General features: G+C 47.9%; 1 protein-coding gene across 3 annotated transcripts in view; it reads right to left on the bottom strand.

Moving 5' to 3' along the window:
* Positions 1 to 10,535: 10,535 nt before the first annotated feature.
* Positions 10,536 to 23,106, bottom strand: part of SRGAP3 (SLIT-ROBO Rho GTPase activating protein 3) — a 270,073-nt gene continuing 257,502 nt past the window's right edge. For 2 of the 3 annotated variants that reach the window (XM_017874151.1, XM_017874152.1), the window contains exons 20-22: positions 22,834 to 22,983; positions 20,439 to 20,766; positions 10,536 to 15,893 (exon numbers count right to left, since the gene is read on the bottom strand). In XM_017874151.1, coding sequence (XP_017729640.1) covers positions 15,480 to 15,893; positions 20,439 to 20,766; positions 22,834 to 22,983 — 892 coding nt within the window. In that variant the 3' untranslated portion in view covers positions 10,536 to 15,479. The remainder of the gene's footprint in view (positions 15,894 to 20,438; positions 20,767 to 22,833; positions 22,984 to 23,106) is intronic. The other variant, XM_017874153.1, reaches the window with a different exon arrangement.

Raw genomic sequence — 23,106 nt, 5'->3', positions numbered from 1 at the left:
TATATATATATATATATATACAAAAAATTAATCAGTCATGGTGGTGCACACCTGTAGTCCTGGCTACTCAGGAGGCTGAGGTGGGAAAATCACCTAAGTCCAGAAAGGCAAGGTTGCAGTGAGCCATGATTGCACCACCGCACTCCAGCCTGGGCGATGGAATGACACCCTATCTCAAAAAAATTAATAGAATAAAATCGTCCGGGTGCGGTGACTCACGCCTGTAATCCCAGCACTTTGGGAGGCTGAGGCGGGTAGATCACTGGATCAGGAGATCGAGACCATCCTGGCTAACACAGTGAAACCCCATCTCTACTAAAAACACAAAAAATTAGCCAGGCCTAGTGGCGGACGCCTGTAGTCCCAGCTACTCAGGAGGCTGAGGCAGGAGAATGGCGTGAACCCAGGAGGCGAAGCTTGCAGTGAGCAAAGATTGGTCCACTGCACTCCAGCCTGGGCAACAGAGTGAGACTCCATCACTCTGTCTAAAAAAAAAAAGAATAAAATAAAAAAACATCCAGGGGAGGACAGCAACCTGTGAATTGACAACTCAAGGAAACAGTCAGGCAAATGCTGATTGTGGAGCATTTCACCAGAAAACAAGCTCAGTCGTTCGTGACAGGGCATACTCTAGAAAAATGAAGAGACAATACTCATTAGACGGGATGCTGATTTGAACAAAGCAACGTTTAAAAGACATTTTTGGAACAATCAAGGAAAATTGAATATGGATTAAGTAACATATTTTATTGAGAAATTGTCATTAGTTTTATTCGGTGTGGTCATGGGATTGTCATTATGCAGGAAAATGTCATTTTTAGAGACATATAAGTTTCAGGGTAAAAGGTCATGGTGTTAGTGATTTTTTTGAAATTCAGAAAAGAGGTAAGGCAAACTCAAAAAAATGTGAATAATTTTAAAACTAGATGATAGACATAATGGTTTAACTGTGCTATTCTCTGTATTCTGTGAATTTGAAATTTTCATTACAAAATCAGAGGTTGCTTACCCTGCCTGCCATCTTACAAATGACCACATGAGGGCAGCAGAGTATCAGGCTGGATGCGGGCTCACGCTTTGAGAGGGAAATGCAGATAGGCAATCACCCCACTCATGCATAATTTATTTACTTCTCATCTTTTATTCTAACCCATCATTTAGTAAGCACTATGTGCAGGGTCCTGTGCTGGGCCTATAGGAGTCAAAATGTCGAATTCACCTGATCTGGGCTCCTGCAACCACATATATTATGTCTGTATCTGGAGGCCAAGGAAGGGATGGTGACCAGGAACCTCCGTCCTGATGGGTCTGCAAGAAGCACAGGTGTCTCTATGTCTGGCATCACTGGAATGGAGATCTTGGCCAGGCATGTTGGAAACAAAGAAATTAATGTGGGGAATGGAGGGAGCTGACCACTCGTGTGAGCTGCTCTGCATGCATTGGGGTTTACCACTTACCTACTGTGATCTTGGGCAAGTTACTTTACCTCTCTGAACCTCACAGGACTAATAATAGTTTTTATCTTATAGCTGTCTGTTGCAAGAGAATGAGACCGTCTATGAAAAATTGCTTAAAACAGTGCCTAGCAGACAGTAAGTGCTCAAAATGAACACATTTACCTGTCTATATGGAGAAAATGGTGAATGCAGCTTTGGGACTGGGACACTGGAATCAAGACTTTCCAAAAGGCAAGATCACAACTATAGCAGCTACATTTATTGAGGGTTTCTCTGTGTCAGATGCATGTTTCTCTTGCCCAACAGCAAGCCTAAAGGCAGGACTGTTAGTGTCCTTACTTTAGAAATGAGAAAACTGAAGTGCTAACCTTCCTGAGGTCTTTCAGCTGAAAAGGAAGGAAGCCGGGATTTAAACCCAGGCAGCCTGGCCTTGGAGTCCTCCTTCATATCCACCAGGGTGGCTGTACTCCTTTTTGGGGATGGGTGCTGTGGAAAGACAAAGCATTTACCTGGAGACAGGGGTGTCATCCTGCAGTCGACAGGGGCCTGTGGACCTGGGGAAGGGATGCGAGAATGTCCAACACTGTGCTATGAATGTGTTTCTCAAGAATGTCCTCTGGAGACTGGAGCTCTTGATAAGCTCTCTGGGCTTTGCCTGCTCAGCATCTTTGTTCTTTCTTTCTTTCTTTCTTTCTTTCTTTCTTCTTTCTTTCAAGAGGGCAGGATCCTTCCACTAGCTGCCCAGAACTAGAGAGAGACAGATGGTGTGATCACGCGCTCAGGGCAGCCTCTAAACTCCTGGGGCCTCAATGAGATCCTCCTACCTCAGTCTCCCAAGTAGCAGGGAATTTATAGGACTCACCGCCACCATGCCTGCCTCATTGTGGTGTTGTGTGTGTGTGTTTGTGTGTGTGTGTGTGTGTGTGTGTTTGTAGTGACAGAATCTCACTGTGTTACCCAGGCTGGTCTCAAACTCCTACCCTCAAGTGAACCTCCCTCCCTGGCCTCCCAAAGTGCTGGGATTACAGGAGTGAGCCACCACACCTGGCCCCAGCATCATTCTTCCAATAATAGAACTCATCTACTCCTTTTGGCAAACAGCCCTTATCCTACTGTCAACCATGCGGTCAGGCAAGGCTGATCCCAAATCTGGCTCAAGACTGGGCAAGTAACCAGATCTGGTCAATGACAGTAAGACCCACCCTCCACTCAGTGATTGGTTCATGATAAGCATGTGACTCAAGCTAGGCCAATCAGAGGCAATCCTGGGACTCGGACTCATTCACTGGGAAAGAGAGAGAATTTTTTCTATGGGTGTAGCTAAATGCTAGGACGCAAGCCGAGAACTGCTGTTTGCCGTCTTTGCCATCACTTGAGAAGAGTCAGCCTGAGAGTGCAGTGTGGAGGAATGCAGGGCTGAGAAGTGGAGAGACCCAATCCTGTTGACATCCTTGGAATACTTGGGTCCAGCCTGCCTGAATCCATTTTTGTCTCTGTACTTTCCGTACAGATGGGGCAAAAAGGATGCCTTGTGATACAAACCAGGCTAAGTTGGGTTGTTGTCACTGGTAACCAAGCAAATCCTTAATACATTTCTCGACAGCACGGTATAAAGCAAAAAGGGCCATGCTATTTATCAGAAGATTAAACTCCTCTAAGCACCAATCTATGTTCAGTTACAATAACTGACAAATGAAGAAGGAAAATCTTGTTCCACGGATGAGAGGACTCTGCGAGTTGCCTGGGAAGGGAGGTCTGCAGCTCTGTGGCATGCAGGGGCCATTGATCTCCATATTGGGAAGAATTGGAATCAGTCTCTCAGAGGGTCAGACGGACTATGTGTGGATGTCTGGATGGAGAATGGAAGCAGAGCTGGAAACAACACTGAATGAAGACACTCAAGGCCCAGAAACACTAATAATAATACTTCCTCCTGATTGGGCCCGCTGACTCACGCCTGTAATCCCAGCACTTTGGGAGGCCGAGGCGGGCGGATCACTTGAGGTCAGGAGTTCGAGACCAGCCTGGCCAACATGGTGAAAACTTGTCTCTACTAAAAATGCAATTAGCTGGGCGTGGGGATGGTCGTCTGTAATCCCAGCTACTTAGGAGGCTGGGACAGGAGACTTGCTTGGGCCCAGGAGGCAGAGGTTGCAGTGAGCTGAGACTGCGCCACTGCACTCTAGCCTGGGTGACAAAGTTAGATTTCATCTCAAAAAAAAAATTAAATAAATAAATAAATAAATAAATAAATAAAATAATAATAATAATAATAATACTCTTCCTCTTGCATCAGTCCTCAGATAAAGAGAAGCAGGTTCGCTGTAATCTGGGATTCATGACATAGCATTGTGGCCCCCTGCAGCACTTTAATCCTCAATTATCAGCCAAGTCCTCCATTGTTAAAAAGTGGCTGTGGTCCAGAACCAGAGATGATGAATTAGTATTATTATTATTATTTTTAGACAAGGTCTCACTCTGTCACCCAGACTGGACAGCAGTGGCACAGTACTGGCTCGCTGCAGCCTTAAATTCCAGGGCTCAAGTGATCTTCCTGCCTCTGCCTCCTAAGTAGCCGGGACTACAGGCACGCACTACCACACCTAGCTAATTTTTTATTTTTATTTTTTTTAGTAGAGATAATTTCTCATTCTGTTGACCAGGCAGGTCTCAAACTCCTGGCCTCAAGAGATCTTCCTGACTTGGTCTCTCAAAGTGCTGGGATTTATAAGCATGAGCCACCACACCCAGCCGTTAATTTTTTAACAATAATAAGTAGAATCAAGTAATGCCCCTACTGCAAGCTTCCAAGGGCTTCTCAGTGTTCTTAGGATAACTTCAAAATGGTCACCATGACTCAAAAGGCCCCGTCTGTGTTCTTCTAGACAGCTGTTCTCACATCTCTCACCCACTCAGCTCCAGCCACATGGCCTTCTCCATTCTTCTCCTGTGCCAATCTCTTTCTCATCATGTGCCTGCTTGGTCACCCCTTGGCATGGTGGGTTCCTTCTCGGACTTTTGCCAGTTTAAACTCCCCTCCTCAGAGAGGCCGTCCCAACCTCTCAGTCTAAAGCAGATTCCAGTATTCTTCCTCCCCATGTCCTGAGTATTTCTGGCTTTGTGGTTGTCATTATCTGTCTCCAGCATTTGGCCTAAACTCCACTGGGATCTTGGTCTGCTTGGTTCAAGGCTGCATCCCCAGTACCCAGAACAACACTTGGTACACAGTAGATTTCAAGAACTGTTTGTTAAATGTGGGAATGGCCTCCAAAGATGTGACTTTGTTTAGCTACCAAGCCCACCTCATTCAGAAATGGCACTTGCACCCTAGGTGTGGTTGAATATTCATTTCATCCATAAATAATTATTGAATACCTACTATGTGCTAGACACCCTACTACCATCTCGAGATGGTATAGACAAGACAGACAAAACCCCAGATTTTCTGGAGCTTACATTCTGGGTTGGGGGAGACAGACTACACGTAAGGAAACGAATCAATTCCAGTGATGATAAGGGCAATGAAGAAAATAAAACATATTAACCGGATGGTGACTGCTTTAAGCAAGGAGGTCAGGGGAGATGTCTCTGAGGCAGTGAGGAGTGCTTGGGAGACCTGATACTAGGTTCTCTGGGTGTCAGAGGAAGGTCCCAGGCCTTTTTAGCCACCCCACAAATCCCAGCCTGGGGTCCAGTATGGAGCCGGCCCCAGGCCTCCAGTGTGAGGCTGACCTGCTTTCTGGGGTGGCTGAAAAGCCCTGGAAAGTTCTTGTCCTCTCTCTGCCTCTCCTTAGCATCCCTTTATTTAAACACAAACCTCTGCTCACTGCCCAAAAGAAAACTGCCACTTCTGCTGCTTCCAGGGGGCAGTGGTGGGGGAGTGTTGAGGAGGATGTGAGGTGTGGGGGGTTGGGGAGTCCTGGGGGGGTCTGTTACTCTCACCTCACCCCCATCCTTCTCCACAACCCTCCACTGCTAAAGCTCCTCTTCAGGCTACTCCAAGGCCATGCCTTGCTACTTGCACTGAGGGGTCCTTTCTAGACTTCCCTGCTTAGGGGTGGAGGCAATTGTCTGGCAGGCTGTTCCTAGGAGGCCTTTCCCCAAACCCCGCACACCTCTCTCTCTAGGGAATTTCCCAACATAAAATGCTCCCTTGTGTTAGAGGCAGGACCTGACCCTTGGCTGCAACCTGGGGCAGGATGGCCTGGGGAAACGCTGCATCCATCCTTGCTCCTTCTTTGGGGGCTGTGTGTGCAGCCGATGACCACCTACCCCACCACAACACCCCCCATGCCAAGGGCGCACAAACTCCCTCTGGGTGAGGTATCTTGGGTCAAACACTCCCAGCTCGGTGGAGCTCTCTGTTTCAGATCACACCCAGTGCCCTGCCTCATCCTCAGGCCTAAGAGAGAGAATGAAAACCCAGCTCCAGAGTGAGACTGCCTAGTTCTGAATCCCAGCTCCATGATGCCTAAGTAGTGTCTCCTATGGCAAGTTACTTAACCTCTCTGTACTATTTCCTCGTAGGTTAAGCTGGAGTAACATTAGTACCTGCTTTAAAGGGTGGTTGAGAGGACTAATGAGTTGGCCTTTATATGTGAAAGGGCTTAGAACAGAGTAAGTGCTCAAATAGGTTGGCTATTATCATTCTGTCTGCTTTTTCCTTTTTTTTTTTTTTTGGTTTTAGACAGAGTCTCACTCTGTTGCCCAGACTGGAATGCGGTGGCACAATCTCAGCTCACTGCAACCTCCACCCACTGGGTTCAAGTGATTCTCCTGCCTCAGTCTCCTAAGTACCTGGGACTACAGGCATGCACCACCACACCTGGCTAAGTTTTCTATTTTTTGTAAAGTTGGGGTTTCTCCATGTTGGCCAGGCTGGTCTCGAACTCCTGACCTCAAACAATCCCCCTGCCTCAACCTCCCAAAGTGCTGGGATTACAGGAGTGAGCCCCTTTTTCCTTTTAATTGCAAGAAGCAGAAATCCCACTCAAGTCACATCAAGTAAGGAGGGTTGAATGTAAGGTCTCGCAGTGAGAAACAGGCACTGGGGCAGGTACTCAGCTGTGGCTTCCAGCTCTCTCTGGGAACTGGGTGGCTTTGTTCTCAGAGCCTGTGATCTCCGCCACTGGCTTTGCCCATTGGCTTTGTCATTGTGCTCACAGAGTCTCATCCCTAGTGACTTCAGCCTCCCTGTGGTGCAGAAGGGCCACCTCTCTGCCTCTGACCTCCTCGTCATGTGGCCTCTCATCTTCTGCTCCTCCTGCTTACAGGGCCTGTCATTTGTTACTTCTGGGTCAAGCTTCCCAAGAAAGGTCATCTGCAGGTCCAGCTTTGCCAGGGGCCATGGTGACTAACCAATCTACCATCAACTGCTGTTGCATCAGCTGCCATTCGTGGCTCAATCCAGTGGAGTCAGGGGGTGGGGTAGCACAATACCAAACATGGCCATCAAGGGAGCTCCCTTTAGAAAGCAGAGGGGGTGCGGTGGGGCTGGCTGCCCTCCCCCTTGTGTGCTTCTGCCAAGGCACTAAGTGAGCCCTCAGAGCTGGAGGAAATAATCAAGATCATCTTCCCCAACCCGCTTGTTTTACAGATGAGGATACTGAGGCCCAGACAGGGGAAGAGACATTCCCCAAATCTGGTAGCCAATGAATGGCAGAATCCCACTGAAGCTTTTTCCTTGGAGCGCCTTTGGTTCAGTCACTCATCAGATGCCCAACAATCTGCTCTTCCTGACTGCAGAGCACGGAGATGAAGCAGAAACTCCTTAAGGAGCAGAAGCAGAAACTCCTTAAGGAGCAGAAGCAACCATGGATGAACACAGCAGCCTTTGCTGAGTGCCTGGATGGTCCAGAGATGTTATGTAGATCATCCACTCCAGACCGCAAACAACTCTGTGGAGCAGAGCCTTCTTAGCGCTGTGTTCCTGAGGAAATGGAGGCTCCAGGAGGTTTTGTCACTTGCTAAGGTCAACCAGCTGATAGAAGTCAGTGTTGGGATCCACACTCAGATCTGTCTGAATCCAGAGCCTTTGCACTTACACCCATGATTGAAGCTCATCCAAATCACCCAGCAAGCGTGAAGCATGGGAGTGGGAGATGCTTAGGGTGGGTGGAGGGAGAGTGGCTGGGGTCTAGGGAGCATGGGTCAGGGTCCAGGAAAGCCAGAGACCCTTTATATCCCTCATTGTGATCCTGGGACTTGGGGCAAGCCCTGGATCTCCTCTGTTCCTCAGTTTCCCCATCTGTAAAATGAACATCCCACCTAATATAAACCTCTATGTTCTTGGGGGAGTTAGAGTAGAAAAATGGGAAAATAGAAAGTGTTCCCAACAACAGTAAAGACACATGTGGCACTAATGCAAGGATTCTCAATGTTAGGTTTAAAAGAAACAGATGAGTAACAGAGTTATCATAGGTTCCTGAGAGAAGCTGGGATAGACCTTACTTCTAAGGTGGTTGTCAAGGCAACCAGACCTCCCTGCAGCTAGGCATTTGGGGGTCACGGAATCCTTGCTGGCCTGAAAGCACTTAAAGTCCCTGCATTTTAAACTTCCTGAGGGTCAGTCTTCTCATTTATTAACTAGGGGTGCTAGCAGAATCTACCCCCACAAGTTGTTTGTAAGAATTCAATGAGGCAAGGCATGTGAAGTGCTTGGCAATGTGTCAACATACAGAATGCACTTGATGGATATTAACTTTATTATTGTGAAGTTAACGTAGAGTCCATGGACAAGGACAAAATTCTAGCATATTTGCATGAGCATTTTTCTAGTGTATCAGTTAGCTCTTGCTGCCTAGCTAACCACTCTAAAACTGAGAGACTGAAAACCATCGCCATTTGTTATTTTTCATGGGAAGCCCCACAATCTCCTTTGGGCAACTTGTATTCTTCCCTAATGCAAACTCTTGGTGGGACTGACACCACCCTTGAAAATACAGGTTGCTTGGGCCATTTGTCTATTCCATCCCCTTGGTCTGCTTTTGGGATAAACCTGTGGCTTAATTCTGATCAGTGAGAATCAGACCCAAGACTACTGAAGCTGAGGAGGTGCAGATAGCAGAAGCTTCAGCAGCCACCGGGCAACCACAAAATAACAGACAAGCTGTCTGAGCATAAAGTCAACCCAGAGAGCTAAGTAGAGCCAACCCGGAAGAAGAGAACTGCACCCCGGAGACAACACTCACATCCTCACATCATCCTGGGTTTGAAGCCATTTCTAGCCTGGAGTTTCCATCCATGTGAGCCAATAAATTCTCTTTTGCTTAGGGCTGTTTGGGTTGAATAGTTTGTCATTTGCAAACAAAAAATTCCTAAACAGAAGTGCCCAGAAAATGGACGATCCAGCAATGGTCTATGCTTTGTGGCTGACAAAATAGTCAAGCAGCTAAAATCTGCCCTTTGTGCCTCTGTGGGTTAGAGACACTGTTCTATTAATCAATGAGTCAAAGTCAATCTTAGAATTCTAGAGTGATCATTTTGTGCAATTAGACTGTATGCAACTTGAGGAAAGGAACTGGGGCTCATCATTCTGTGTCCCCAGCAGCTAACTTGGAGGCAAGTTGCATAAAAAGGTGCTTCATACATGCTTGTTGAATGAATGAAAGGCTCCTGATTTGAAGCTTTCAAATGTGTACTGTTGCTATGAGCAAGTACACAGATTATGGAACACATACAAAGTTTAGCCTCTTAGAAGGTTAGTGGTTTGAATGTGTCCCCCTAATTTATGTGTTGGAAACTTAATACCCAATGCAATAGTCTTGGGAGAGGGCACCTAATACAAGGTGACTGGTTCATGAGGGTTCCACCTTCATGAATCAATTAATGTCATTGCCATGGGAGTGGGATTGTTATCATGAGAGAAGGTTATAAAAGAGTCTGCCCCTCACACTGTCTCTTTTGCCCTTCTGCCTTCCACCATGAGATGACCCTAGCCAGATGCTAGTGTCATGTTCTTGGACTTTCCAGCCTCCAGAACCGTGAGCCAAATAAGCTGTTTTTCTTTATGAATTACCCAGTCTGTTCTATTCTGTTACAGCAATAGAAAATAGACTAAGACATTTTCATAGCAGAGGAGTCTGGAATTAGCAAGAGACCATCACTGAGTGATGAATGTTTTTGGTGGGAATGAGTCACTGAGGCTGCAAAGAGACCCTTCCATGAAGACCCAGCAGAGGTTTCATCACAAAGAGAGACTGAAAGCCATCACCATTTATCATTTTTCATGGGCAGCTCCACCATCTCCTTTGGGCAACTTGTATGCTTTCCTGATGCAAAGTCTTGGCAGGATGCAAAGGCCCTGAAGTATTCCTTGACTGCAACAAGCAGCAAGGTACCTTCATCATGAAATCCTGCCCCTAATCCTGCTGTAATGAGTACAATGCTCAAATCAGAGGCAGTATGACAAACTTATAAGGAGCATGGCTTTGGAGTTAGGCAGACTGAATTCAAATTCTGGCTTCTCCACTTCCCAGCCTAACCCTGGGCAAGCTGTTTAGCCTCTCAGAGCCTCAGTTTCCTCATCTGCAGGACAGAGTATAATAATGATACTTACCTTCAATGGTGTATTGAGAATTAAATGAGAAAATATGGGTAAAGGGTTTAATATAGTGGCTGGGATAGAAATAAGTGGTCAATAAACAGTTCACAAACACACACAGGTAAAAAACAAAAGTCCAAGAGGTTGTATGACATTTGTAGACGATGAACATCAAAATGTTGCATGTGCCTTGATGCATCAGTACCCAGTGGCCTCTGATAATTTATCTTAAACTTTTGAAGACACTTTCTGCAGATGACAGCTACTACTCCCAACTTGCCTTTGCTTTGACATTTCCAAACCCTCTTTTCCCAGGAATCATCCTACAGTTAGTTACCTTCTTCAGTTAGCTCTACAATGGAAGTGGTCCTCCTTGTAACCTTACCTTTACCTTGTTGGATCTGAGCTAATGGACATTTCAAAGGTGGTTCCTAGGGGAAGCAGGCAGACAGTGTGGACTGGAGGATGGGGAGTCCCCCCAGGACCTCTCCACCCCTGATGTGCCACCTCGCCCTTTCAAAAACCACTGGAGCATGTTTGAGAAAAGTTAAGCTGTTTTATTTCACAGGATAGCTCCACGTCAAACCAGCAGGCACCATCAGAATACGCGACAGAGGATCCAATCAGACACTCTATAGGACGGGCGTTTGGTCGTAAGGTAGAGAAACGATATCCAGAAGAGGGCAACATTTATCGTCACGTGGGGACAGGCAACCAGCAATTTCCTAGGGGGGTTTTGGTTTGTTTTTCCTGTCACAATTTGGGGAGGAAGGAAACCAAAGGAAATGAAATAGACCAGCCACTCTGAAGCAATCAGAATCAAACCTATTGCCAAACCATGTAAACAGTCACACTGCCGGGAACAAGGGCCTGGGCAGAAACCCTAGCCAGGATCGACTTCCGTCTAAGGAAGGAAAAGTGCACTCTGGTTGTTCTGGTTCAAGGAACAGCTTTGTTATTTGCCGGGGACAGTTCACACAGAAAGGAGGTGTCAACAAGGGGCAGCAATGGCCATGTGGCCAGTCCCAGAGGGACAGTGGGACACTGGCAGATCAATCTCAGGGAGGTCAGGAGGGCTTGGACCTGACAGCAAAGTCCCTTCTCTCGGCTCCCCTGGGCAGCTTTGGATATGTGGGGAATGCTCTATGTGGCTGCTCAGAGGAGAGGAGACCCCAGAGAACCGGGGAAGTTGACATGAAATGTCAGCGTTAGCTCTGCACAGCAGAAAATCAGCTAGGCAACACCTCGGCTCACCCCTTTCTGCCTTTCCTCCCGGCCACCACCCCCACTCCCAGCCCAGCAGGGGCCAACCCCATAGTTGTGAGCCAGCCACTCTTCTTTCTGGGTTTCTTAGGAGAATGAGGCATTTGCTCTAGTGTGGAACCATCTGGATGTGTGAAAAGTTAGGAATAGAAAGACTGAGAGGAAGAACCATTACCCGAGTCCTCATGTTTTTCCATTAGCTGTGTACATGCACTGAGTGCCACATCACGACCAGGTCATGAGAAGTCCTCCACATTCGTGCCTCCCGAATGACAAAGAAATATACCCAACAAGGCACTCCAAGGGACTCCAACAGAGAAGAAAGCCCCACATAAAGGCCCCTTCCCACACTGGCTCCTCTTTGTGTACCACAAACCAGTTTTAAGTGTTTATAAGGCAGGTCTCTGAACTGCTGGTTCCAGCTGATAGCCAAAATATGGCTCAATTTCCCTGTGTCTCTTCCCACTCCAATTTCTTCATTGAATAGAAACCTTTCATCCCTTGGGAATCCATCTCTCTCCTGACCCCTGGCCTGGTGACTTCAGAGAAAAGACTCCAAAATCTAATTCCCAAGCTCGCAATTCCCTCCAATTGTGCACTCTGTCCGGGGTTCAAAAGGCGCTTCAAGGTGAGAAATCGTTAGCACTGAAACAAGGAAAGGCAAGAATTTTTCATAGAATCCCACAGCTCAGAGCAGCTCTTTAAGAGGAAAAGGGAATAAAAGGGGAGGGGGAGAGTGGGGTAGGAAGCACAGCTTGTTCTCAATTTTATCCAGAAAGCTCTTTAGCGGCAACTGAGCCACAAGGCCCAGGAAACTAGACCAGGAATTAATTGTCTTTGGTCAGGTTTAAATGAACAACTTGCTGGTTCATTCCTAAAATAGATTGAACATCGGTTATACATAAAGACAAAAGGCTTGACCTCAGGATAAGCCAAAGGTTAAGAAAAGAAATCATTCCATGAAGCAAAGAAAAAAAAATGCCCGTTGTCAACTAACTGATCAGTACGGCTTTCAATAATGGTGATGAACAAGTAGGTAAACACCACTTCCCCTTGTACAATTGGTTATATTGAAGACTACTAACTAGGTTACTACATTTCCCCCACACTCACTGTACAGTTAGGTATTTGTTTTTACATTGATCTATCTACTAGGTGCAAAGATTTGGTGAGTGGCATTGGCTAAAATTTAATTGTAGCCTTTTTAAAAATTACAATTTCACATTTTAACAGTTACTTTCCAGCATTTAAGCAAATACAGCAATATATAGTGGACTAAAACAGGCAGGAGTCAGAAAGAGAAAGCCAATGTTCAGGGAACGTTGATGGCACTGAGTGCTGTGGAGGGTGACTGAGACATGCATAGTGGCAGATGAGGAAGTGGGAACAGGGGAGGGGGGCGGGGAAGTATTTTTCCACTTGGCCTGCGTCAAGGCTCAGATTTGGGGCTGGATGAGTGAGGAGGCGTCTGCCATCTGCGTGTGTACATCCCTAAATGTGAACTCATCGGCCATTTCCCAATGGAAAAAAAATTAGGTGCTTAAAGAAAACAGCCAAGACTCTGCCCTCAGAAAATTCAGTGAAAGGCAGGTCCATTTTCAGTAAGAGAAAAACAAAATCAGTCAATTCAGAGAAAAATCCACATGGTCTGATTGGTGTTATGTATATCAGGCAACAGATTTTTCAACTCTGATTGTTGCTTTTAATCTGGTAGTTGTGGCAGAGATTGCTGTATTTTGCCTGGGAGGCTACTGGATTTAGGATCTGGGAGTATCTTGAGGGTAGAAATCAGAAGTCTTGTGTCCTGGCTGGACAGTATAGCGTCCAGCATGCAAACACATGACTTTAAGAGCCTGACGCAGCCTCTGCTCTTAACCAGTGTCAAATTTTGGGCAGGTCACAGCATAGCCCAAGGCCTTACTCTCTTAAGCTATAAAATGGCAATATCTTTCTGTGCTCCAAGGCAGATAGCCTTTCATATCCAGGAGCTGAAGAGAAGGGTTCATTCTAGGCCAAACAAGGGAGGTCAAGTTTGACACCAGCCTCTCCCCGAGATCCTTTTTCTGTTCCTTTCCTGATGCTCCCTTCCATTGTGGGGTGTCAAGTCCAGTCCTTCAGACAAGGTAGAGTGGCTTTACCCTCCTAACACATCTAGGTGCCAGTGACTTAACTAGGTCCCTCCCTTTGGGTGTATTTACCTTTTTGGGGGGGACCAGAGGAGAAGGCACCACTTAATCCAATGGGCTGAAATGTTAATGATGGAATCCAGGGCTCCTATTAAGATGGCAGGAAAATTCCACTGCTCACTTCTGAAATACCATTGGGAGGTTTCAAACAGAAGGGCTGAAGGGTTCTGATCTAAGACTTACCTTACTAATCTAAGACTTACCTTACTAATTACAAGAGCATTGTATTGATTCAATGTTTTCCAGTGTACACAGCTTGCTCACTGCTGTTTGACCTTTATTACCCTATTTTATGGAGCAGAAAAGCCAGGCTCAATGAGGTGGAGTGACAAACCCTAAGTCACAAGGCTCCTAAGTGCTCGGGGCTGGGACTCAGACTGGGCCGTTTGACTTCAAACTTCATTGGCCTCGAGAGAGAGGAAGCTTGGGAAGAGTAGGGAAAAGCCCCTGGGTCTGGCAAGAGAGGGTAAGTAACAGTGGCCCACAGGGCACACAGATTCGCCCGTGTGCCATTATCCAGAAACAGCTCATCTCTGGAAGTGATCAGAAGAGGAGGTAAAATGAAATCAAAGGAGAGTGACCCGGAAGGGCTTTACTTGGCCAAAAGGCAAAGGCCTTGCTGTTACACACGAAGATCATGCACCCATTTCTATCACCACATTTTCATCTACACTAAATGTTCTGGAGGGAGTGAGTGAAGAGGGAGGGAAGGGAAGCTATGTCACTTGTATTAACTTAACCGACAGTGTCCTCTAGGACAGAAAGTGTCAAGGACTGCCCCTCCCTGGCCCCAGTCTGAACTGGGCGCTCACGGCTCATGCGTTTCATGCAAGACGGCACCAGCCACAGTGCGTCACAGCCTGATTTAAAATGAAAACGATGTGACTCAAAGTCTCCTTGCCTGTTTAGTTCCAAATCTGACACAGTATAATTAGTAGAACCAGGAAAAGAAAAAATTAAATAGTTTGAAAATGATATAAGTTAAACCTCTATAGTTACCACAGATTTATTCCTATAGCGTTTCTAGGTTTTGAAGTATTCCACACCACTGTATTTTATTTTCCCTTTTCCCAACCACATGTAATACTGTGCTATGATGGGGCTTAGGTTCTCACTATCCCCTGCCTCTACACACAAACACAAGGATGTGGTAGTCAGGGGTCTTCTCGCCAACTTTCTCCCATGCCTTCGGGAGTACCGTTGGCCTTTGGCCTCCGGGTGGAAGGGCAGGGTCTCTGGGGTGGACGGGGGTGGGGGTTTCCTATGAAGGGTTCCCCACCTCTGGGAGCAGCCTGCTTGGGGGTACTGCCTGCCTCACCCTTCCTTGAGGGGCAGACTGTTCTGGAAGGCCACGACTTCTGGAGACAGTGGGAGTCTGTTTTTGTTTGTGTTTTTCTGCAGGTTAGTGGTATATTGCTTCATTCGCAGTTACTATGGGCCTCTAAGTTCTCCCAGAAAAGTCCCTGCAAATCCCACCAAATAACTCGGCGGGAGATGTTTGGTGGCATGGGTCTGAGGTAAATCTAAGTTTCATAAAAAGAAAAAGGAGATACTATATACACTTAGTATGTGTGTGTCCAGATCTAGTATATGTATATAGATGCATAAATATATATATATACACACACCTACAGACACATACATACATATACATGTGTATATATGCACACGTTGATATACACACACATATACGTATGTAGAGAGAATGTCGAGAGAGGAAGTTTCCAGTGACGATATGCAGGAGAAGCCATGTGGTATTTTGCCTTGATGTTAGGAAATGCTGTGGCTGGGGCTGCTCCAGCTCCAGCACTCCTCTGGGCGTCTGTTGACAAGCGAGAGGTCTGTGGGATTCCCATGGCTGGACGTGAGCTGCAGCCAGTGCCTGGGCCTCAGCTCTGCACAGACACGCCCTCCCAGACTGACCTCTGCCCTCCAAGGCCAGGGTCACTGGGAAGCACATGGAAGCCACCAAGGCCACCCTGGGCCGTGGCGAGCCACAGTGGGCCATGGCGGTGCGGCCCATCCTACAGGTCACATGGTGCCCGACTTGTCCGCTGAGCTGTTGGGGAACATCTTCTCGGTGGGCGTCACGGCCGGGCTGCCCACGCCCGAGCTGCTGCTGCTGCTGGACCGGTGCTGGACCACTGGCCGCACGGGCCGCATGGGGGGTGGGCGGAGCTGGGCGCCAGCCAGGCGGGCGGACAGGGCTGGTTTGAAGGTGGTCATCATCTCGGTGGAGGAGCTGCTGCTGCGGCGCATGGCGGCATCGGGGTCGCGGATGACGATGGTGTGAAGGGGACTGGCGGGCTCCGAGCTGATGGGGCCTGGCGGGTTCTTCAGGGGCTCCAGGGTGTCCAGCACCACATCTGGCGCCTGCTTGACCGTGTTCTGCCTCTCGAGTTCCCGCAACTCGTGCAGAGCCGTGCTCATGGTCTTCTCGATGTCCTGGGGACAGAGAGAGCTGGGGTCAGCAGAGTCTGGAGACCTGGGGTCACGTCCTTCCTGTCTGCTAAGCAGCTTCCCTTCTTAGGGAGGTTCCCCAGAAGCCTCGTGGCAGGAATGGAGATTAAGTCCTCAGGATGTCTTATAACCACATGGGAGAACCAATGTGGATATCCCCTGCATGCTGCCTTGCACACGAAATAGATTTAGTAAGGGCAGGTCAGACTACTGACAAAGAGGGCAAGCTCTGGAGTCAGACAGACACGGATTCAAATCCTGGCTCTACCATTTCCTTGGTATGTGACCTTATGCAAGTTCCCTCACCCTCTGAGCCTCCAGAATCCTCATTTGTAAATGGCACATCATTATAATATGGACCTCAGGGAGTTGATGAATGCATTAAATGATACAGTCCCTGTGAAGGGCCTGGTGTGACCCCTGGCACAGAGTAAGCACTCAAAAATACTAATGACAATAACAGTAGCAATAATAGCTAACACTAAGCACCAATCCAAACCCTGTCCCCTAATAATTCATTTAATCTTCACACTTCTAAGGTAGGAACTACCTTTATGCTCATGTCACACGTGAGGAAACGGAAGCTCAGACTGGTTAAGTAACTTGCCCAAGGTCACACAGCTAATTAGCAGTATAGCCCAAGTCTGAACCCAGGCAGTTCAGTACTTTTAGTATTTTTTTTTTTTAATCCTTGGTCACAGAAAAATTTCTTGGAGATTATGTATCAGAATGTTCACAGTGCCCATCCCAGAATAGAAGGACTGCTACTCTCTTCTCCGTATTATAATCAGAAAATTTTGTTTTTTAAAAAGTGGAAATTTTAACAGGCAAGAAAAATCTTCTGCCTACATAATTCCCGAGGATGTTATAATATCTGAGAGCTCATCAGGAGGACAGCACTCTGAAGTACTCAAAGAGAGAGAGCTCCCCACCACCCAGGGCAGCTTCCCTCAGCTCCCGTCCCCTCATGCCCAAGGTGGTGCTGTAGCTGGTAGGCAGCATTTAACCCAAGAGCCCTTGGACAGGCCACAGGGTCCCGGACTTTTGAGTAAAAAGACTCTGTGGCCAGTTGCTGACCGTGTGACCCTGAGCAAATCTCGATCACTCTGCACCATATTTTGTTCATCTATTACAATCCCAGACATTTACTGTGAAGATGGGGTGAGATAATGGATGTGATGAAGCTTTGTAAACTGCCAGACGGTGGTTTTCAAAATCCTTCTAGCCCAAGAGCCCCACGGGTTCCCATGACTGTTGACAGGGATGCCTCCGCATCCCACAGACGTGAGAGGAGCTGCTCGGGCTCAGCTGGGCCAGATCCCAACTGGCTTAGCGATCGAGGGCACCGTGAGGGATACTGCCTAAGCCACCACTGGTAGGTGCTGTGCATAACCTCATGGAGGAATGATGACTATTAAGACAGGCTTGCTTTATTGCACATCCTAAAAAATAAAAATAAAAAGTATGAGTCTGGTGAAACAGATGGTGGGGATGGAGCCTGGAGATGCTGGGGCCGGCCCCTTTCTCTACCCTGGTCTTTTACATTCTCTTTCCCCTGTCTGCAGGTGGCTTCCTGCCTGCCCTAGGCCCCATGGCAGGCTTCAATCTGGCTGGGGTCAGGGTCCCGAGCTCTTACTCCCCTCATTGTCACAGCCTATCCTTTTTGTTAGGGGACTATGGATGTCTGGCTAATGGCTAATATTAGCTTGTATGCTTCTCCAGGATGTTTCATCCCTTGCCCCAGAACACCGGCAACTTTAAGAAAGGGTCTTTTGTGCCTTATTCAAAAGGAGGTGCTTTGGGGGCAATTTTCTGCAGGAAGGGAGGGAAGGCAGACCCCTCCCCCTCTCTGCTATGTGCCAGCCCTGCAGTGACACAGCCCGCTTTCCTGGAGCCGAGTTGCCCAATCATCAACCACTCTGCTTGAAGGAAACCCCCTGTTGCTTTAGTCCAGCATGAGCTGCAAGGTGAAACTTTCAGAAATAAAATGTAATTTTTGCCCCTCTACCACCATCACCACTACCCCCACCACCACTCTATCCCAGCAGAGTGAGCGGAAAGACAGAAAGCTCAGAGAAAGATCAGCCGAGTTGTTTAGGCTGCAGCCTTGCATTAGTCTGAGAGGTGATGCTGTGAGTCTCCAGAGGTGAGCGGCAGAGAGGCCCTGGGGGACAGAGCAGGGACCATGATTGCTTTTCATCTCCTCCCCAATTCGATCTTCCCACTTTGGATGGTCATGTTGCAAGTTCCACAAAGAGTCTTTTTAAGTGGGTTCACATCTAAATCATAAGGGATATTTTGAGACCAGAGAAATTTGGGTCACTCGACCTACTACTTGGGGTTCTTCAGCTGCCACTCCCCTTTGCAGCCTGCAAAGCCAAGGGCTCATCAGAGCCAATGCTGAGGCTGGAAGCTCTCCAGTGTCAGTGGGCTATTTACATATCATTTACCACAATTCCCTATTTGACCTCTATTAGTGAAAAGGGGTCTTGGATGGCAGCTGTCAAACTAGAGAGGGTGCAGATCCATCTGCAAACTGAGAACACATGCAGCAATCCCCAAGTACATTCTATGGGCAGGTCTTGCAAAATGCTCCATGAATGAAGGTCAAAGAAGTCTGGGATATGGGGCATGCCCTGTTTTCTTTCTTGGAGATTCACAACGCATATCTTTTAAGGCAGCAGTCCCCAATCTTTATGGCACCAGGCACCGTTTATGTGGAAGACAATTTTTCCACGGATGGGGGTCAGGAGGATGGTTTCGGGATGAAACTGTTCCATGTCAGATCAGGCATTAGATTCTCCTAAGGAGAGCACTACCTAGATCCCTCACATGTGCAGTTCATAATACAGTTCACGGCCTATGAGGATTTAATGCCCCCACTGATCTGACAGGAGGTAGAGCTCACGCAATAATGGCTCCCGCTGCTCACCTCCTGCTGTGCAGCCTGGTTCCTAACAGGCCACAGATCCATCCATGGCCCGGGGGCTGGGGGCTCCGGCTTTAAAGGTTTTATAAGAAGTCTCACAGAGAAGCCACTCAACTTTGTCAGTGCAGCGTTCCCCAAACCTTGCTGACCACAGAACATGTATGCCCAACCCACTCCCTAGCATCCTGTGGAACTACTCTGCTGTGACAGCTACTTTTAGAAATAGTTTTCTAGACTGCATTTGATTCTTTATAAATGTAAAGAGCCCTGGGGCAGGCCTCAGGCCATCCTCTATCATAACTGGTAGAACTTTCTAGACTGGTAGAACTTTCTAGACTGGTAGAGTTTCCAGATGATGGTGGGTGCTAGGGTCATGTTTCCTAAAGTATGGGGGGACCAGCAGCTGGCCTGCCTCCTTGGAAGGCACTGATCTTCAGGGACCCCTGGGAATGGGCGTGGGGCCAAACTAGAGCCTGCTGGTGTGAACAGGAGTACTCATTGCTAGGTGTGCTGTTTCTGTGTTGGGTATTCCCTGGGAACCCTGCCTGGCCTCCTCTAGAACACAGCTCATGGCTCCCCGCCCTTCCTCCTTCTCCTTTTGAACAGGGATTCAAAGGCCATTCTCCATAGTAAAATTCTCACAGACCAGAAGGTTCTGATTGTCTCTGTTACCTTACGTGGCAGAGAACACTAGGGAGAGGGTACATAATGGGCCCCCACACCAAATTCCAGAGACAAAAAAGTGGAAACTTCTCAAAATATGATAGAACTGTCAAAAAACACATGAAACCAGCTATGCAAATTGTTAAACAAATCACAGCTCTATTCATTTGGCAAATGTAAAAATCATATAGATTGTTTCATCCAAATACAAAACAAACAAACAAAAGCCAACCCTCTAAGTACTGGAGAAGAACCTGGAACATTCTTCTCTTGCAGCTTCAGCTATTTACTTCTGCCTACCCTTTGGGTCTCAGGTCAAGTCCTCCCGAGAGAAGTCTCTCTCTGCCTAGGTGCAATCCTCACATTTTAGGCTCTCAAAATACTTTGGACCACTCCTTAAAGGCACCCAATCAAACAACTATTTCACAACTATGTGTGTGTATTTGCTGATGTCTCTTTCTTCTTTAAACTGTAAGCTCCATGTGGGCAGCGCCTGAGTCCATTTTAGGTCTTCATTGTACTGTTGGTGGCTAGCATGGTGACGGCCACATGATAGATGCTCAATCAATATTTGTCAATGAATAGACGAATGAAGAGAGAAATGAATGAATGAGTGAATGAATGAGTGAAAAACTGAATCATATCACTTTGTGTAGTTACCTACCATTACCCCAGCCCCATAATCTGGCCAATGCCCTCTCCAGCCCTGGACACTGGGGGTGTTCAGCCTCTATAGGAACCCCAGCAGTGGCTGCTCCCAACCAGTCTCCATTCCCATGGGAAGCCCAGCAAGGGACAGGGAAGCCACTCACTCTCCTGTTCTCTGGCTTAGCCATGAGCCTGGCATAAAGGCTAAGGTGGCTCTCTGCTCCACGGATTCCCACCCGCTGCCCTCTGGGGCATTTGGCTGCCCAGCCTGCCTTCCCGCTGGCCCTTACTTCTGCCAGGGCCTCGGCCTCCAGGGACTTGTGGTCCCCTAGGCTGCTGTGCCTGGTGGAACCGCAGGTCGACCTCATCGAGTGCCCTTCGGAGAGCGCCTTCTTGTCAGGGTAGTTGATGCTGCCAGCGCTCCCGAACGTCGCCATCCTCCGCTTCTCAGGGCTCTCGATCCTCCCCCGGGTGAGGGGGATTTTGTGGGGGCTGCTGGGGCAGGCAGCGGCCCGGGGTGGCGTGTCTATGCTGGGGCCCAGGCCCCGGGGCGGGCTGTGTGTGTCGCCCCCGCTTCGGCGTCTGGGGATGGCCGCTCCGTCAGATCGCAACCGCACTCTGCAAAGGAGCCAGGGGGCGAGGGGCATGGGGCAGAGGTCAAGCCTGGCAAGTCTCAGAATGGGTAAGTCAAACCCCATGCCACACACTACACACTAGTCTAAGGAGCGGGTACAGTAAAGCCTCATTCAGCCAGACCCCATAATTCCACAATGAAAGACCTGGCTCAGCACACAGCTCAGCAGCAGGGGGAGGTCTAATGTGCAAACACAAAAGCATCTGGAGCACGGTGCTTCCAGGCCACAGACAGCTGTGCTGCCAACCGCAAAATGCATCTGGTCTACATGCTAAGTCAAGGCCTACAGGATTCCAACCCTGGAAACGCTTTAGTGATGGTTAGTTGGGCTCATGATACCCTCTGAAAAACTTCAGACATTTCCATGATTCTGAGGGGCTTCTAATTGGTCTGAAGCTTTGAGGCTTGACTGTACCAAAGTTACCAGCACCCTGCAAGCACAGGAGGGGTCCCATGGGAACTGAAGATGCCCTAACGTTGCCACCCAACCCCCAATCTCTCCAGAAGAGGGCTCCTTCTATGAGGCTTTTGTGTATCTTTGAAAACTAGTCATTCAAAAGTAAACACTGCATGGCTGGACAGCCCTTTTGTGCATTTGGATATCTTTCCCACTTCAGGGAGGCTCTGATGCAGTGAAAAGGGGATTAGGGTGTGTTTCAGGAGGGTGAGTTATTGCCCTGTGTCTGCCGCACGCTTTCCTGTGTCCTCTCTCTAACCCACTTTATTAATCTGTTAAGTGGGTCTGAGTAAGATCTTTTGCCCACCCTTTACCTTTGCTTCAAGTGGGTTTGAAAGCACCTTGAAGATAAGAGGTTCTATACACAGGAGATTTTGCTACATCCTACAGAGGTCACCAAGAGTCTGAAGGGCTAGAAGTGGTGAGGGGAGAGGGAGAGGGACCGTGTGTTGGGAATGGATTATGACTAGGGACCAGCAGTGATTCAGATCCTAGTGCCACCAGCTGAGCTAAGCAGTGCTTGTGGGTGCCCCAGCAGAACCAAAGCACAGGTATTGGAGAGGAAGCAGTATTTAGAAAGAAAGAACAAGAATGAAGGAGGTGAGGGAGGGACGAAGGAAAGGAAAAGAGAGGCAGAAGATATGGTCCTCCTAGAAGTCAGGGGACCATAACTTCTTTGTCTACCTACCCCAGCCTTCCACTTCCCTGCCCTTCCCAATTCTACCATAGTGCCCTGAGCTATCTGCTGAACTGAACGGAATTTGCAGAAAAGAGGCATCAGGATTTTTACTGAAATAAGTTCATAAATTGTGTGTTCCCACTGTGACTGATTTTTTGGGGGACCTATTTGCAAATACCCACATGTGTGGGTTGATCACATGACCCCTCCACTGGAAAAAACACAGAATATGACATTTTGAGACTGCGACTAAAAAGGCAGTGAGGAACTGTCAGTTTTGCTTTTCCTTTCTTCTTATTTCCTCATTAATTTTTTTAAAATAGCCATATACTTTGGATTACACCTGTTCTTCAGAATGACATGCACAGCTCCTTGCCTGGTAGAAAGGTCACATGACACAGCCTGGCCCACACATAGGGAGCGAAGAAATTGGTAATACTGCTCCCTCCAAATAAGTGGGTGGAGTCGAGTGTCAATTTCCTTCAACACATGAGTAGGTGTGAGTTTTCTGTTTACGTAGTGCATTTCAGGGAATATGTGAGCTTTACATTTTAAAATATAACAACTCAGTTCTACAACAGAAAGCTGGAAGGAGGTGCAGGAACTGGAGAGAGGTAGGAAAAATACTTGCCAATTTGTATCTCTCTCACACATTATTATTATTTTAAACGAAAAAGCACTGAGTTCCCAACACATGTCTTTCCTCCTCCTCCTCCCTGCAATACAGGCTGGACTGTTTTATACCTGGCCGCCTTGGGCCAATGCCAGCCAGCCTGCCCAGTGTGCCCATCATATCTTGTGGGGAACAGGGGGCTGCAGTAGGCTCCTTCTCTCCTCTCTGCTCTTGTGCATCTCCCAAATCAGACATGAACAGGCTTGACACTAGCAGGGAAAAAATGAATCCGCATATCCTACCGGCCCATCACCCCCCCAAAGCCGTAATCCGAGATGTGCTCCGTGGGGGACTGGAGGTCGTTTTTGGAGGAGGCCTTGTCATCCAGCAGTGGCCCACTGCTGGCCTCGCTGTCAGCCTTCTGGCTCAGGCTGTCGGAGAAGGCATCATCCCTGGGGAGAAGACAGACATGAATTGGAGGCACCTTCCCCCAGAGAACCCAGCATATACAGGGCTCCCTGATACGTGTCTGAGGGGCTGAATTAACACAACTTATGGTTACATCGTGCCCACAG

The sequence above is a fragment of the Rhinopithecus bieti genome, unplaced genomic scaffold (genome assembly GCF_001698545.2).
Source record: "Rhinopithecus bieti isolate Rb0 unplaced genomic scaffold, ASM169854v2 scaffold_7049, whole genome shotgun sequence".
NCBI classification, from domain to species: domain Eukaryota; kingdom Metazoa; phylum Chordata; class Mammalia; order Primates; family Cercopithecidae; genus Rhinopithecus; species Rhinopithecus bieti.
The sequence above is the reverse complement of the archived record's forward strand: the minus strand, read 5'-3'. Positions and strand labels throughout refer to the sequence as shown.